This window comes from Sceloporus occidentalis, unplaced genomic scaffold (genome assembly GCF_023333645.1).
Source record: "Sceloporus occidentalis isolate IW3139 unplaced genomic scaffold, rSceOcc1.0.p SCAF_4, whole genome shotgun sequence".
Taxonomy (NCBI): domain Eukaryota; kingdom Metazoa; phylum Chordata; class Lepidosauria; order Squamata; family Phrynosomatidae; genus Sceloporus; species Sceloporus occidentalis.
In genome coordinates this window covers 16,433,627-16,448,050 of record NW_028316984.1, presented here as the reverse complement: position 1 = coordinate 16,448,050, position 14,424 = coordinate 16,433,627, and the positions used below count along the sequence as shown (strand labels likewise).

The 14,424-nt window shown below is 38.5% G+C and overlaps 1 protein-coding gene across 2 annotated transcripts in view; it reads left to right on the top strand.

Annotated features, from left to right (window-relative positions):
• Positions 1 to 14,424, top strand: part of PLCB1 (phospholipase C beta 1) — a 581,938-nt gene that overhangs the window by 520,075 nt on the left and 47,439 nt on the right. For both annotated transcript variants that reach the window (XM_089519303.1, XM_089519304.1), the window contains exon 31: positions 1,263 to 1,349. In XM_089519303.1, coding sequence (XP_089375429.1) covers positions 1,263 to 1,349 — 87 coding nt within the window. The remainder of the gene's footprint in view (positions 1 to 1,262; positions 1,350 to 14,424) is intronic.

The following is a 14,424-nucleotide window of genomic DNA, read 5'->3' as shown; positions in this document are numbered from 1 at the left end:
CCAAGTTTTAGGGGACTAAGGCCTGATACAGATGGTCAGGAAGGGGCCATGGCAAACGCACAATCTGGCACCGATCGAGCCACCGCAGAACACAACAAAGAGGCACCATAGTGATGCTGGGCACCTTGATCATGCCCCTTTGGCATGGCACCATTTAGGCAATGTGCCAAACAAACATAATCATTGCACGCACCATCTGAACGGGTGCACACAAAGATGGTACCCGTGCAGTGAGGGGAAGGTTGTGAGTGAGGGGATGCTCAGCCTTCACCCCACCCACAGACCAGAGCTTTTTGTCCGTTTGTACCGAGCCTATGTTTCAGAGTGTTGGTACTATACTGGAGACAGACACAGATACATACATTCTTCTACTGTTACATGGGTGGGTTACAAACCGCCACTTGGGACGTCCACAGGACGTCCCATTTTAAAAAAGGGGCATCTCTTCTAGACGCCCCTGGCTCTAATACGGACTCTGTCCGTACAATATGGCTAGCCGTTCCACACGGCCGGCGCCATCTTTACGTATCGGACGCTGTGCGTCCGAACGTGTCGCAGAGTCTGTGATGTCGCGAATGCGCCCCTGGCGCCTCGCGACGTCACAGAGGCACCGCTTAAAGAAGCTCCATTTTGGAGCTTCTTTTTCGGTCCGTGCGGGAGCCGCGCGGTGTGGCTGCTGTGGCTCCCGCACGGAGCAAACAGCGGCGGTGGCAGACTGCCTCAAGGCGGCGGTTTATAACCCACCAGAGAGACTAAATTATTTTAGTTGTAATTTTTTGAATAGCAACATAATCAGCTGAGTTTATTAAATTATGCTGTGCATGGTGGAGATCATGTAGTCCTCCAGATATTATTTGGCTGCAGTTCCTGTCACTCCTAACAAACATAGTCTGCGGTGAGGAATGCTGGGAGGTTAAACCCAGCAACATCTGGAAGGCCACAGGATTCCCACTCTATCTGTCCTCTAACAATGACTTTAGTATAAAATGCAACTGTTTGTGTATGTGCCTTCAAGTGACCCCATTTCCTAGGGTTTCCTAGGGTTTTCTTAGGCAAGGAATGCTCACAGGTGGTTTTGCTAGTTACTTCCACCTATCGCCTAGAGCACCTGGTATTGGCTGGTGATCTCCCGTACAAATACTAACCAGGACTGACCTTGCTTAGCTTCCAAAATCAAGTGGCGTCTGGTGCCTTTAGGGTATTTAGGCCTGTAATGCAATTATGCAATGGTTCTAATACATTGTTTTGCTGCTATTTTACAGCTAGAAGATGCCCAGAGTAAAAGGCAGGAAAGACTTGTGGAAAAACACAAAGAGATTCGTCAGCAAATACTGGATGAAAAGCCCAAGGTAAGGAGTCTTGAATATCAGAATATATATATTTTTAATTACTGAAAATAAACCTGAAGTTAGGTTATTTGAATAGCATGTTGTTTATGAACATAACTGAAGAAATGGATGAATGTTCAAATAGGTTATCATATGGAAGAAAAAATATAATGTTAATATACATTTAGGTATGTAGTTAAAGCTCTTGTTTAAGCCACAGAGTATCTGTGCACATCATACATGTAAAGAGTGTCTTTCACCAGCAGAGGGTGCAATATACTGGCATATTCTTAGAAGTAGAACCTATCAACTAATTTACCTGAAAATATGGGGGGAAATTTTGTAGCAGGTATAAATCCATAAAGAATTAGACAAACATCTCTCACGACAGAATGGACAAATACATAATAATCAACATCATGTTGATGTTGATTATTATGTATTTGGCACATTTAGTCCTTATTCTTCATCTCAGCTCAACAGCTGGCATAGGCAAATACATTTTGACATAATGTTTTATTTGATATGATTTTTTTCTGAATCTCCTATAGGTGGAGCTGCTGTGAGTTCCCAGTAGGCATATATGGAATTAATTCAGAGTATTTTCTGTTATGATTTTCATTGGGCAAATCAAGAAAAGCAGCATTGGCCTTTTAGACCAATTATATCCCTCATGGACTTATTGATGAAAAGATAAATCCTTTTAATCTAGCGCACATGTTCATCTCATGTGAAAAGATCTGCCACCTTCTTTTGGATGTTTGCAGTGCAGGGTGGATTACAATTAATTATATCATAGTGCTTTTGCTGCTGGGGTGGGGGTGTGGATAACATTGTTTTCAAAGCAATCTCAGAGCAGTTTTCTGTTGTGATTTCATATGACTGATTTATAAATACTTGAATAAGCCAAGAGCTTCATTTTGGAGCACAGATTTTATAGTTCTCCCGGTGGATACAGTTATCCTGGATTCAAGGGCTGAACTGCTCTCCATCTAGGAAAAGTTAATTTTAAGATGTGTTGGATGTGCAAACTCTTTTTCAGTTTTCTCAGTGATTTAAAATCAGAAATGATTATCTTTCTGAGAAAAGTGGACAGTAGCTAAGTTTGTGTGCCCATTATGATGTAAGTTATTATACATGGATGTTATATATTCATGCTCAAGAGGGAGTCATGAGTAAGTTTGAGAGAGCTCTCTAAGTTTGCAGCAATTCAAAGTAGCCTTAGGCAAAAAGAAAAGAAAAAGTAGGGTGGGGAGGAAACCCCATGGATAGCCTAATGAAGATTGAGTGTACTCAGTGGAAATGGAACACCATTTGATTGTCAGGAAATGGAATGCAAAAAAAGAGATGAGAAGAGGAATGGAATCAAACATTTACACAACAGCATTTTTTTTATTTTTTTTCTCTGTCTCCCTCTTTTAAAAAAATAATAAGCAAGATATTCAATATGCCTTGTGAAGTTTTTCTAGGATGTCCATAACTGTTTCTTCTTCCATCTGGAGTATGAAGACTTACTTCATACTTTTGTCATCATCTTCATATTTCTTTAATTTGGATGTTTAGTAAGAGTGCTTCTAGTTGGTTTTGGGGAAGGTATGTTATCGTGTTATGCCTTGTATTCAGAGATATCTACGGTACTTGTCAGTCATGGCTATTGCAAATGTAATTATTTAATCAATATCTGCAGGAGAGATGTAAACTTTTGTTTAGTTTGTTCTCACATAAAATAACAAAAATTTAAAAGGTTTTCTCCCTGCTTCATGAAATTACAATTTTTCATCTTTTTGAAAATTATTTTTTGGATTTCGGGGCTTTTTCTGTGAAAATTTCACAAACTTCCACATAGGCTTTCTTGTACTTTTTAAATTTTTGCTTTGGGGCAAAAATACAACTGGTTTGTCCAAAATACAACATTTCATGCACAATACAATGTTTTTTGCACAAAATATGTAAGAGGGGGTCTAGTGTTTCTGTGTGAGGGGGAATCCCACTGTTCTCTTTCCCGCCATGCAGGAGCACAAACTCTGGCGGGTTATAGACCACCATTTCGGACGTCCTCAGGACGTCCCATTTTAAAAAAAGGGCGTCTCTTCTAGACGCCCCTTTCCCTATCACGGACTCAGTCCATGACAAATGGCAGTGGCCGTTCCACATGGCCGCCACCATGTTTACGTCTTGGACGCATAGCGTCCAGACGGGTTGCGGTGGTTATGATGTCGCAGGTGCGCCATGGGCGCCTCGCGACGTCATAACGGCGCCGCAGGAAGAAGCTCCATTTTGGAGCTTCTTTTTTGCTCTGCGAGGGAGTCGCGCGGTTTGTATGCTGCGACTCCCTTGCGGAGCAAAGAGCAGCGCCGGCAGACCGCCGCAAAGCGGCAGTTTGTAACGCCTCTCTGACAACAGTTCACAAAATGTTTGATGAGGAATCTCACTAGATGTTGAGATGCCCTACTTTCTCAAGGATGAGGAAATTCATGAATGCTCTTTCTGTCTTTAGTCTTTACCAAACTTGTTATCAGTTCCTTTTGAATTACCTGCTAATGTAAGGATTCAGCAACGCAGATGGAGACATAAGGTTAAATTCAGCTGGTGATAGCTTAGAGGGACAGATCTGTAACCCTCTATACCATTTACCAATGTGCTCCAGGGGACTCCAAATGGAAGGCAATAGTGGGGAGCAGGGGAGGCAGAAACTGTCCTCTCTCCAGGGAGTTATTCAGATGATGAAAACAATCCAGGTAGGATCCATGTTTAATCTTTGTTGTACAATGCATATCATATGCATCTGATTAGGGGTTTTTTTGGGGGGGGGCTGCCAAAACCCCACTTAACCTGAGATGACCAATGTCAGTCCCCCCCCTCCCAGTTTTCCTAAAAGATTTGCATTCTCAACTCTGTGTGAATAACTGATGCAAATAGACTCAGGATAAACTGGAATAAAATTCTGCAGGCCTTGGATGTGCTTTGAATACATTAACATCACCAACTCCATCTTTATTGGAGTTCTGGCATGTGTGAGCAACCAGACTCCCAGTGATGCCGTTTGTTGTGAACAACAAATCTGGACTGGGCAAGTGAGATTATTTGCATAGTTGCAAATACAACATGTGAATAACCCCCAGTTCTGTGGGCATCAGATTCCAGCCATGAATTCTTTCAGCTCAGCATTGTCACAAAAATTAAAATAAGGAAGCACTCATTCAACAGTCACTCCATTTTGCACATTTCAGGAAGGCTTTTCCCACACTTGGACTTCCTCCCTAGGGAGGCTAGGATGACTCTTGTTGTCCTTCTGATGCTCAGTGAAAAAACCTATTCCACCAGGCTTTTAGGAACTGATTGCAATGGGCTTTTAACGTGATGTTTTGTTATGTTTTAATCTGTGCTGGTTTTAATAATTTGTAACCTGCCCCAGTATTGGGGAAAAGACAAGATGATGGTGGTAGTGGTGGTGGTGGTGGTGATGATGCATAACAGACTATAGTACTGCTTTAGGAAGTTTGTGTGATAAGATGTTGGGGAAGAAGAAGAGGATAAATAAGGAGCAGGCCGTAACCAGTACAATTAATCTGGCCATTGTTTTTGCCAGTTTCGTCTAACATGTATGTATTTGTAACAGTGCACACAAAGTTAGTTCTCTAATGTAGCAGGAAATTGAGTCCCCAATTATAAATTCTGTTTAGGTGTAGCATCCTTCAAAACTTGCATGTCATATTCCCATGTCCAATTTATGCCATTAAAACATATTTGGGATTTGCACAGTGGTTTCTACTGCTTATCTCAACTATATAAACATCAAAGCAGGTTTTCTAGTGTCTTGATAACATCTAAGAAACATTACAAGACCACAAGAGATCTATGATGAATCTTCTGTACCTGTTATTTTTAAGGTCATCACAATTTCAGAAGGCCCTTTTTGGGCAGTAGGAGAGAAAGGTTAAGCATTCCCCTGCTATCACAGTCTGACCCCTCTCCCTTCATAACACCCCCCTGGAAGTTCTCCTCAGTATGAGAAAAGCATTGCAATTTTTGAAAGGAAAAATTACTGGTACATAAACGGCTAAAGCATTCCCTTCCATCCCTTCATTCTTGGCTGCAGCTCCCTTCTCAAATAGAGGGGGAACAATAATCCAAAATATGGAGGAATAGATACATGGAACACTGTTCAGCTCTTACTTTAGCTGTATTGCCTTAGGAATTTAGTGGCAACAGCTGTAGATATATCTGAAATTCTTGTTCCAACTCTGATTTTATATTCATTGAAAGTTTCTTGACTAAGCACGCTCAAGGCATAGCTAGGAATGTTTGAGTTATACCTCAAATATCTTTCAGCTGCTCTTGCTTGATGTCAGAACAGCTGCTGTCAACAGGGAAAGATTTCAACTGGCCTATTTTTGGCATACCTGTCCAGCAGTTTAACGGTGTCCTCTAATTCTAATTGCTTCCCAGGTTGTGCAGATATTAGAAATTCAATAATCGAGGAGACAGTTTCCTATTATAGATGCCTGAAGGAGTATGAGGACGTGCTCTTCCTCATTCCCATGATTGAATTAATGCTTCGGATGTTGGTCTAATACTGTTTAATATATTCATTAGTGACTTCCAAAAGGGAATGGAAAGTACACAGTCCAAATGTGCAGATATTACCAAATTAGGAGAAACTGATAGTAGTTTGCAGTCTAAAACATTAAATGAAATTTCTCTCAACAAATTGAAAGTACTGGCAAGAATAAAAAGGACTCCATTTAATAAGAACACATTTAATAAGGATAAACACAAAATTTTGCTGCTGGGAAAGAGCCAGTATGTTACTACGTATGAGATTTTCTCTGCACTGCTGTTTCCTAGGTAGCTGATAAGGTTATTATTGATGAGCAATCAAGTAGGGAGAGCATCCTGGACAAATCGGGAGAGGTAATCCCCCCCCCTCACATCTGCATTGTTAGCATTGGCGAGGCCCTTGTTAGAGTACTATGTCATTGCTGCACTTCAGAAAAGACACATGGAAGCTGAACATAATCCTGAAATTGTGTAAAGGTCTGGAGAATATCACATGCAACCAGACTAAAAGGAGTGTAGGTTGTTTAATTTGGAGAAGGGAAGAGGGGATAACTTTGCAAACACAAAGGTACTCTGATGTTCTGTCCAAGGACATAGTTCTCTTCTCATCTGCTGTTTATGAGAGTGGAACATTAATTTCTTTTTTGTACTAGATGTATCTTGAACTTTCTTTTTCTGCCCTGGTTACCTATAATTCTTATGTCATTATAGACTCAGAAATCTCAAGTATTGTTTTATAGTTGGAATTCATTTTGGCTACTGTGCAGGTGAAGTTTATTACTAATTAAGCAGGAAAAAGATAAATGGTTGCTTTGAACAGGGTAGTATTTTGATTGCCCTTTTCTGCAATAGACAAGAAGAGGCAGTGGGTTGAGAATATATGCCCAAAGATTCGGGCATGTTGAAGAATGGTGAAGTAGTGAGCAGGCTGCCTAAAGTTATGATGGGACTTCACTACTAAGTTTAACCATGGTCTTTGTTTAATTGTCTGTCACATTTTCCATAATGTTTGTAGAAATTAAAAAGAAAAAGAAAAGAAATACAAAACAGAAAAAAGTGAGAGATAATAAAAGATTAAAAGATTTTTAAAAAGCACAGAAAAATGGTTTCCTATCTTCTTTATATTGGACACTCACACACACACTTATGAAAAGTCCTCAATTTTGCTTCATGGCAAAATAGATTTTTTGAATTTCTGAATCCCCCCCCCCCCAATGATGGTCAGTTTTAAGCTGCCTCTTTTTATCACTGTACCATGGTATGCACCATAGATAATTTATGTTGCTACATGGAAGACCAGGAGAATGCTTTTCATTGGCCTAATTCCCACTTACCTGTTAAACCGGGTTCCGAACCAAATTTGTGATTCGTTTCGGACCCGAACGTGGTTCCCACTATCTTTGCAATGGAACAAGACCAGTGCCGGAAATGCCGGGAGAAGGCCCAAGTGGAGAGGCCAGGCTATACAGCGGAGAAGCCTGGGGAACGGAGGAGGCAGGCCAGGAGGCCGGAGGAGGTAGGCCAGGAAGAAGGCCAGGGATGGAGGGAGGAATGACCGGGGCAGAGAGGCAGGGGAAAGACACTGCCAGTGGGAACCAGGGTGGATTTGAATCCAATTCGAATCTTCCTGCTTCCCACTTGGGCTGAATTGATTTGTGTCTAAATAAATTGATTCAGCCCAAAAAACACTCCATTTTACCAGCGTCTTTTTGACGTTGGTTAAATGGGTAAAAACCATGCCCCCCCCTTTCTGAATCACTTCAGCAATTTAAATTAAATGGGAACCATGGTGGTTTGAACCGAATTATTTGGAATCACCATCCGGTTTAAACCATAGTGGGAATTGGACCTTTGTCTGTAATCTTCCTAGTCACCCTTCCTCTCTGAAGCAGTTAAGGCTCTTCAAAAGTCCAACAAGATTCAGAAGTTGATCCCAGTAAGCACATATTTCTGATTACTTCTGACATGCTTTTGGAAAGTCCTTTAAATCTCATGTTTAAAATTAAAACTACATCAAACTGTATGTGGTATTATACAGAATTGCTATTCTTGAACAGTGACGTCAAATGCAAAATGAAAGAGAGAGAGTGAGAGAGAGGAAGGAGATGATGATGATGATGATATCTATTTATATTATTTTTATTTATTTATATCTTGCTCTTTTCTCAGAACTGGGACCCAGAGCAGCTCACTACATTAAAAGAAGAATACAATTAAAAACATAGAAAAGTGATACATTAAAACAGAATTTAATTGTTATAATATTAAAATAGATTGCTCATTGATTAGTGTGGCTTGACTTGTTTTTGAGAATCTGTGTTGACATTGGCTGCATCTGCACTACAGAAATAATCCAGTTTGAAACTACTTTAACTGCCATGACTCAATGTTATGGAATTTTGGTTATTATAGTTGGTAGTAGCATCATAGCTCTCTTACAGAGAAGTGTAAATGTCTCACAAGACTACAGTTCTCAGAATTCCATAGCATTGTACCATAGCAGTGGAAGTGGTGTCAAACTGGAGTATTCTTGCAGTGCAGATGTAGCCTTTTAATAATTACAGCATTCATTTCTAAGTGTTTACAGGCTGTCTGATTACCTTACAGTCAGTACTGTCTTTTTAACCAGCATAAGAGCCAAACAAGGCCAAACAATTGTATGTTGAGCCTCTCTTATCTAGAATTCCAAAATTCAAAATTGCTCACCATGGCTGGCTGAGTTTGTGATGCTGTTGCTTTCTGATGGTTCAGTGTATACAAACTGTGTTTCATACACAACATTATTTTAAAAATATTGTATATAAAATAACCTCCAGGCTATATGTATATGGTGTATACAAAACACAAATGAATTTAATGTTTTGACCCGAGTTCCATCTCTAAGATATTTTATTATGTATATGCCAATATTCCAAAATCTGACAAACTTTGAAATCCCAAAAACTGCTGGTTTTAAGCTTTCTGGATAAGGAAGTCTCAACATGTATAGAAGAACAGTTTGGGCAAAAGAAATAAAAGTATAAGCCTTTCGTAAGGATTCTTATACGGCAGTTTAACTAAATTTATACATGGTATTCATAACAAATTCATACATTGCAGTAGCTAGCCATAATTGTATGCCTTAAAAAGTCATGGAAATCCCAGATGACATGCTTAGAAGGTTCAAATCAAACTAATGAACCTTGTTCCCCTCTCCATTTTTAAATACCTTTTTGGCCTCAGAGGAAAGAGATGATTTCTGGCATAAATTTTCATTAAAATTCTTAGCAGATGCAACCAGAAATAAGGCAAAAATCTTAAAAATAAATTGAGCACTTCTTAGGCCTTCAGCTGTTGACATGATTCTTTTTCTCTGTGCCAAATCAAAGACTTTGCCTCTTTTACTCATTTGCATAATCTCATCCTTTTAAAATGAGATGATTGTGCATGAGCTAAAAGGATTATTAGTTTAAAGCTTGGAAAGAATCTACTGTTCGTTATACATAAATCTTTGAAAATGAATTTTAACACTTTTTTAATGGTGACTAAAGCATGGATGCATGTGCCTATGAGGGAATCAATGTAATTTACAAGGTACCATCAGGACTTCGATTTCAGGGAACTAGACTTGAACCTGATCTCAAGCATTAACATTCCAAAGCATTGGGCAACTAATTTGTGGATTTTACACAAGGCCATTTTGGCTTTCATTTCTTGAACAGGAGCTTCCAGTAGGACAAGTTGTTCATTAAATCGATTATGGGATTATTAATTGTATCTAATTTTCCATATTCAAAATTGGAATATGTTGAAATGTGCCAAGAAAACTGCATGATAGTTTCACCTTAGAGTTGCCATAAGTTGGAAACTACTTGAAGACACATAACAACAAAAAACAAAAACACATACTAGGTATGATGCTTGTATTAGAGCTTGTAAAACATGTGGAGTTTATACAAATGGAATAAGGGGTTTTGCCCATTCTATTTGTCTAGAGATTATTAAATAATTATCAGCAAAGAATTAATTATACGTCTAGGAAATCTTATTTTTGTGTAATTTCCTTACACAAAACTAATAACACATACATACATACTTAATTGATTAATGAATCAATCTTTATTTACAGTTAATAGACCCAGCAAGACATGCTATAACCTAAAACCATACAAGGTAGAAAGATTACATATAACTTAAAATCATAAAAAGGTTAAATAAAAATACAGGAAGTTTACATAAAATTAAATTGTCAGATTAGTTTATAACAGTGGAGATTGTTTTTGGTTATATAATTATATGTCTAGGGTATGTTGCCATTAGCTTGACCCTTTTTCATAATCCAGTCTTTTTAAATTTAACAGCTAAAGACAAAAAAAAAATGGCAACAAACAAGGTAGTATTCATGCATTCGTCTTGCAATAACATTTTAATATGAAACCTTTCAGAATAGCCTGATTTACAGCTCAGTAAGGGGGCAATCAGCTGGTTACGGCACTGGTTATAAAAGGCATATGAGAACAAAATGTGTGATAGAGTTTCAACTACTTGCTGTTCACATACATAGTAGTATTCCTGCCACATATGATATGTGGCTATCTGACATTTCCAACATGCATAACAGATAACTAGAAATGCCATGTTTAATCTGGTTAAATACCATCTGGGGCCTATGTTATCATGAATCTCTTGGACTGAAGTGTTTAGGAGGTTTTCCTCCCTCCAGCTCTGGATTGAACCTAAGACTTTCTGTATGCTATTCAATGTTCTGACACTGAGCTATATCCCTTCCCCTTATTCTCATAAAATCAATGTCCAAAGTTTGGAGTACAGAAAGAGCTTAGAAAGTTCACACTTTTGGACTGTAACTTCCAGGATCCCACAGTCAACATGACCTTTAACCATGCTGACTGTGAGATTTTGGGATTTCTAGTCCCCCAAAAAAGTAACTTTTCAATGTACTATACTGTCGCTTCGCAGATTTCCTCTGCCCCTTCTTGGATACGCCCCTTTTCCCATGCTGCCCCCTATTTTTGGAATCTTCTTCCCATGAATTTGTGGACCACCACCTCTCTAGACTACTTTAAGTCTAAATTAAAGACTATGCTATTCAGGGAAGTGTTCCAACTTTCATTTTGATGTTTGTCCATATTATTTATATTAATTTATAATTTTATAGTATTGTTTTAACCTTGTTATAGTAATATTTTATTAATTTTATAATCTTGTTTGTGGTTTTAGATTGTGCGCTGCTGGCAGGCTTTTATTTTTATTTTCAATTGTTTTTCTCCTTTGTAAAGTGCTATGTAAAGCCTATGGCACTATATAAATAAATGTAATAATAATAATAATAATAATAATAATAATAATAATAATAATAATATACACTGCCTGTAAGCATGGAATTTAAACACTCATGAATAGACTCATCTTTTATGTATCCTTGTTCACTTCATATAACCTTCCCTCTGTATTTAGGGCAGGGATGGGCAGCTTTGATGGTCCAGGGGCCATGTTCATTATTTCCCAGACCTTGGTGGTCATATTTTTCCAGTCTTTGGTAAGCCCCATACTAAAAACATGTCATGCAATTGTAAACTCTACCCCCCCCCCCCCCCCCCCAATTTCCAGGACCTGGAATTTAGCAGTTGAATACTATTTCAATCTCCCCTGAGTCTTTTCATAAATCCAAAATATCTTTTTTAAAAAAGTAAAACCAATAAAAAACCAAAGAAGGAGGAGGAGGGGGTGGCCTTATTTTTGAACCAATAGAGGGACCAATTGCACCACCTGGCCTCTTTTGGTCCATGCTAAGGCCACTCGTGATTATTACCTGGTTTTAGAAGCTACTTATTTTTGGCCAAGAACAGGCCCATTTTAGGCTTGGGGGGCATGTGGGTGTTGCGAGAGTCTGAGGCTTGTCTTGGGGGACCTGACATGTGGTGTACATTTTATGAAGAAATACTTTCACAGGTTTCTACTTGAATTGTCAGTCCATCACAGTGACTCACACCGATTTCTAATACTGTAAGAAGGGGAGTAAATCCCTCTCCACTTCTTTTTTTCCACTGCAGTTGAGATGTACTGAACATCCTAGATGGCAATCCTCCCACACACAAACACATTACACTTTTCTCTAAAACTTAAGCTAAGACAACAAGCCCCACGGTTATATTAAACCTTCCTCAAGAGAACGGTCCAGGAAATGTTTTGAATGTGGAAAGCATACATATTTCTGTAGCCTAGGGATGGTAACCTGTAGACTAATCCCTAGTCCATAGAAATGATTCTATTATTTATTTCTCAACATATTTTCTTTCAATTTTGGGAATGTTTTGGAAAAACATCAGGAAGGATTTTTGTATGTGTGCAACTCCCCCCCCCCCCATATTCTGCACAAAACTATAGACACCTTTTCTCATTCAAAATGAGAAGACTTGCAAATATTCTTTACACTCCTAGTCTTATAAATAAAATTGATATTTTAATGATTATATCTTTGTTATTTAAAAAAACTTTCAGAATTGCAGGTAATCAAAAATCAAAGCAAATAAATAAATAAATTTATTTTCTTATATTAATAGAATAATTATGTTATTCTGAACAGCAAACATATTGTCAGCCTATGTGAATTTTAAGAATAGAATGTAGCATAAGAAGCTTCCTTTATTTTCCATATATGTCTTAAACCTGATATGATTTTTTCCAAGTGTTTGAATTTATATCATGAACTTCATATGTCTATTGATATGTATGCTGAAGTATTCTGAGAAACTAAAGGATGCAACAAGGATATATCAGTGTGCCTCAATACTAAGTGAAGAGAAACCAGATAACCCCATGTTTATACCTTTTCCCTCTCCCCAAATTTATCCCCCCTTTATTTCAGATAGATGCAACAATAATCTTGAAATTATGTTTAATAGAGGGTTTCTTAGTTTAGAAGTTGTGAATGACTGTGGTTGTTGCTTCATTTATATTTGACTTGCTACATCCTTTTTAATTTAACCTTCTTCCAACATTGCATACATTCTTTTCCTAGAGACAAACAGATCATGAAAAATGCATGTAACAATCTGAAGTGATATCCAGCATGACAATGAGATTCCTCCACTTGTTTGGTACTTACGCCTACATAAGTACCTGAGAGATTTCTGCATTCAGCTTGGTACCTAAGCCACTACATGCTGTTTACATAAGATGCTTGCAAGCTACTGATTTTGTGTTACACAAAGGTTCTAGATTTAAGTATGCTTAACAAAGCAGACATATTTCTGATGACAAGCAAGTGTCTTAAGATGCATATGTGTGAAGAGTAACGCTGATCATCACTAAGTGCTTGAATGTAAGAGGAGGAAAATCGCAGGATTAGTTCATTAGATACTTCTGTACTTAGGAAACAATCCCTCACAAGGTTTTCTTGGCAAGATTTGTTCTGAGGGGGTTTGTCATTGTCACACTCTCTCACAAGGTTGAGAGACTGTGACTTGCCCAACACCACACAGTGGGTTTCTGTGACTGAGAGGGGATTTGAACCCTGGTCTCCCAGTGTTCTAGTCCAACACTCAGACCACTACAGCAGTACACTCTTACCTCGGGATACGAATGCGCCGGGATACGAAATTTCCGGGTTACGAAAAAAAAAATAAAAAATATTTCCGGGTTACGAAGGTTATTCCGGGTTACGAATAACCTTTTGGTGCTTTTCGGCGCTATTTCGCACCAAATCGCGGCTTCTCTCCATTAGCGCCTATGGCTTTCTCGGCTTACGAAGCCTTCCGGGTTACGAAAATGGCGGCGGAACGGATTAATTTCGTAACCCGAGGGCCGAGTGTATTTAAAAAGAAAACAGATAGCTTTCCAGGCTCTATTCCCACCTTATAATGGTGTACAAAACCCATTGCTACAACATCCTTACTAGGTAGCCATCCTAAACCCCTAACAAACTTATTGTCACCACTCTTCCATGTAATCTGTTCCTCTGTCAAAATACCCTTCTGTCAATAAGTTCTTCTTATTGTTTAATCAAAATCCTCTTTCTTGTAGTTTTAACCCATTCATCCATGTCTTATCCCTTAGGGTCTTTGTGGCTTATTTTAATCCATGTGGGTTTCTTTGAATGTTAATTAGTCACAGTTTTAATTTTGTAATTCAATTTTTTAAAAAAAAAAAACCTGAAGGATGCATTGTACGAAGCTCTACTTCTCCTTCTTCGTGCTGTAGAAAGTAATATAGCTGTGGACATTTGCTTCTTTAAGCCTTAGTTTTATGGGTAAATTTGCTTGGGTTTCAGTGCTTCGTGACCTGTTGTGGCCTAGAGGTCAGCTATTCAGGTCTCATGGTAATTAATGAAGAAAAGAACAGAGTGAGACTTATGTAAAAGTCTCCCTTGAATGTTTGGCAACTGCAGGCAGAGGATGAACACGTACGACAATCTCTGTTGCTTCAAGAAGCTTGGAAACTTCCTGCACAGTGGGCGATGGATCTCATGCTGTTAGAGGAAATTGCTAATTATGGCTTAAATAATCATTGATTGTATGTTGTGATGATTTGAGCCCAC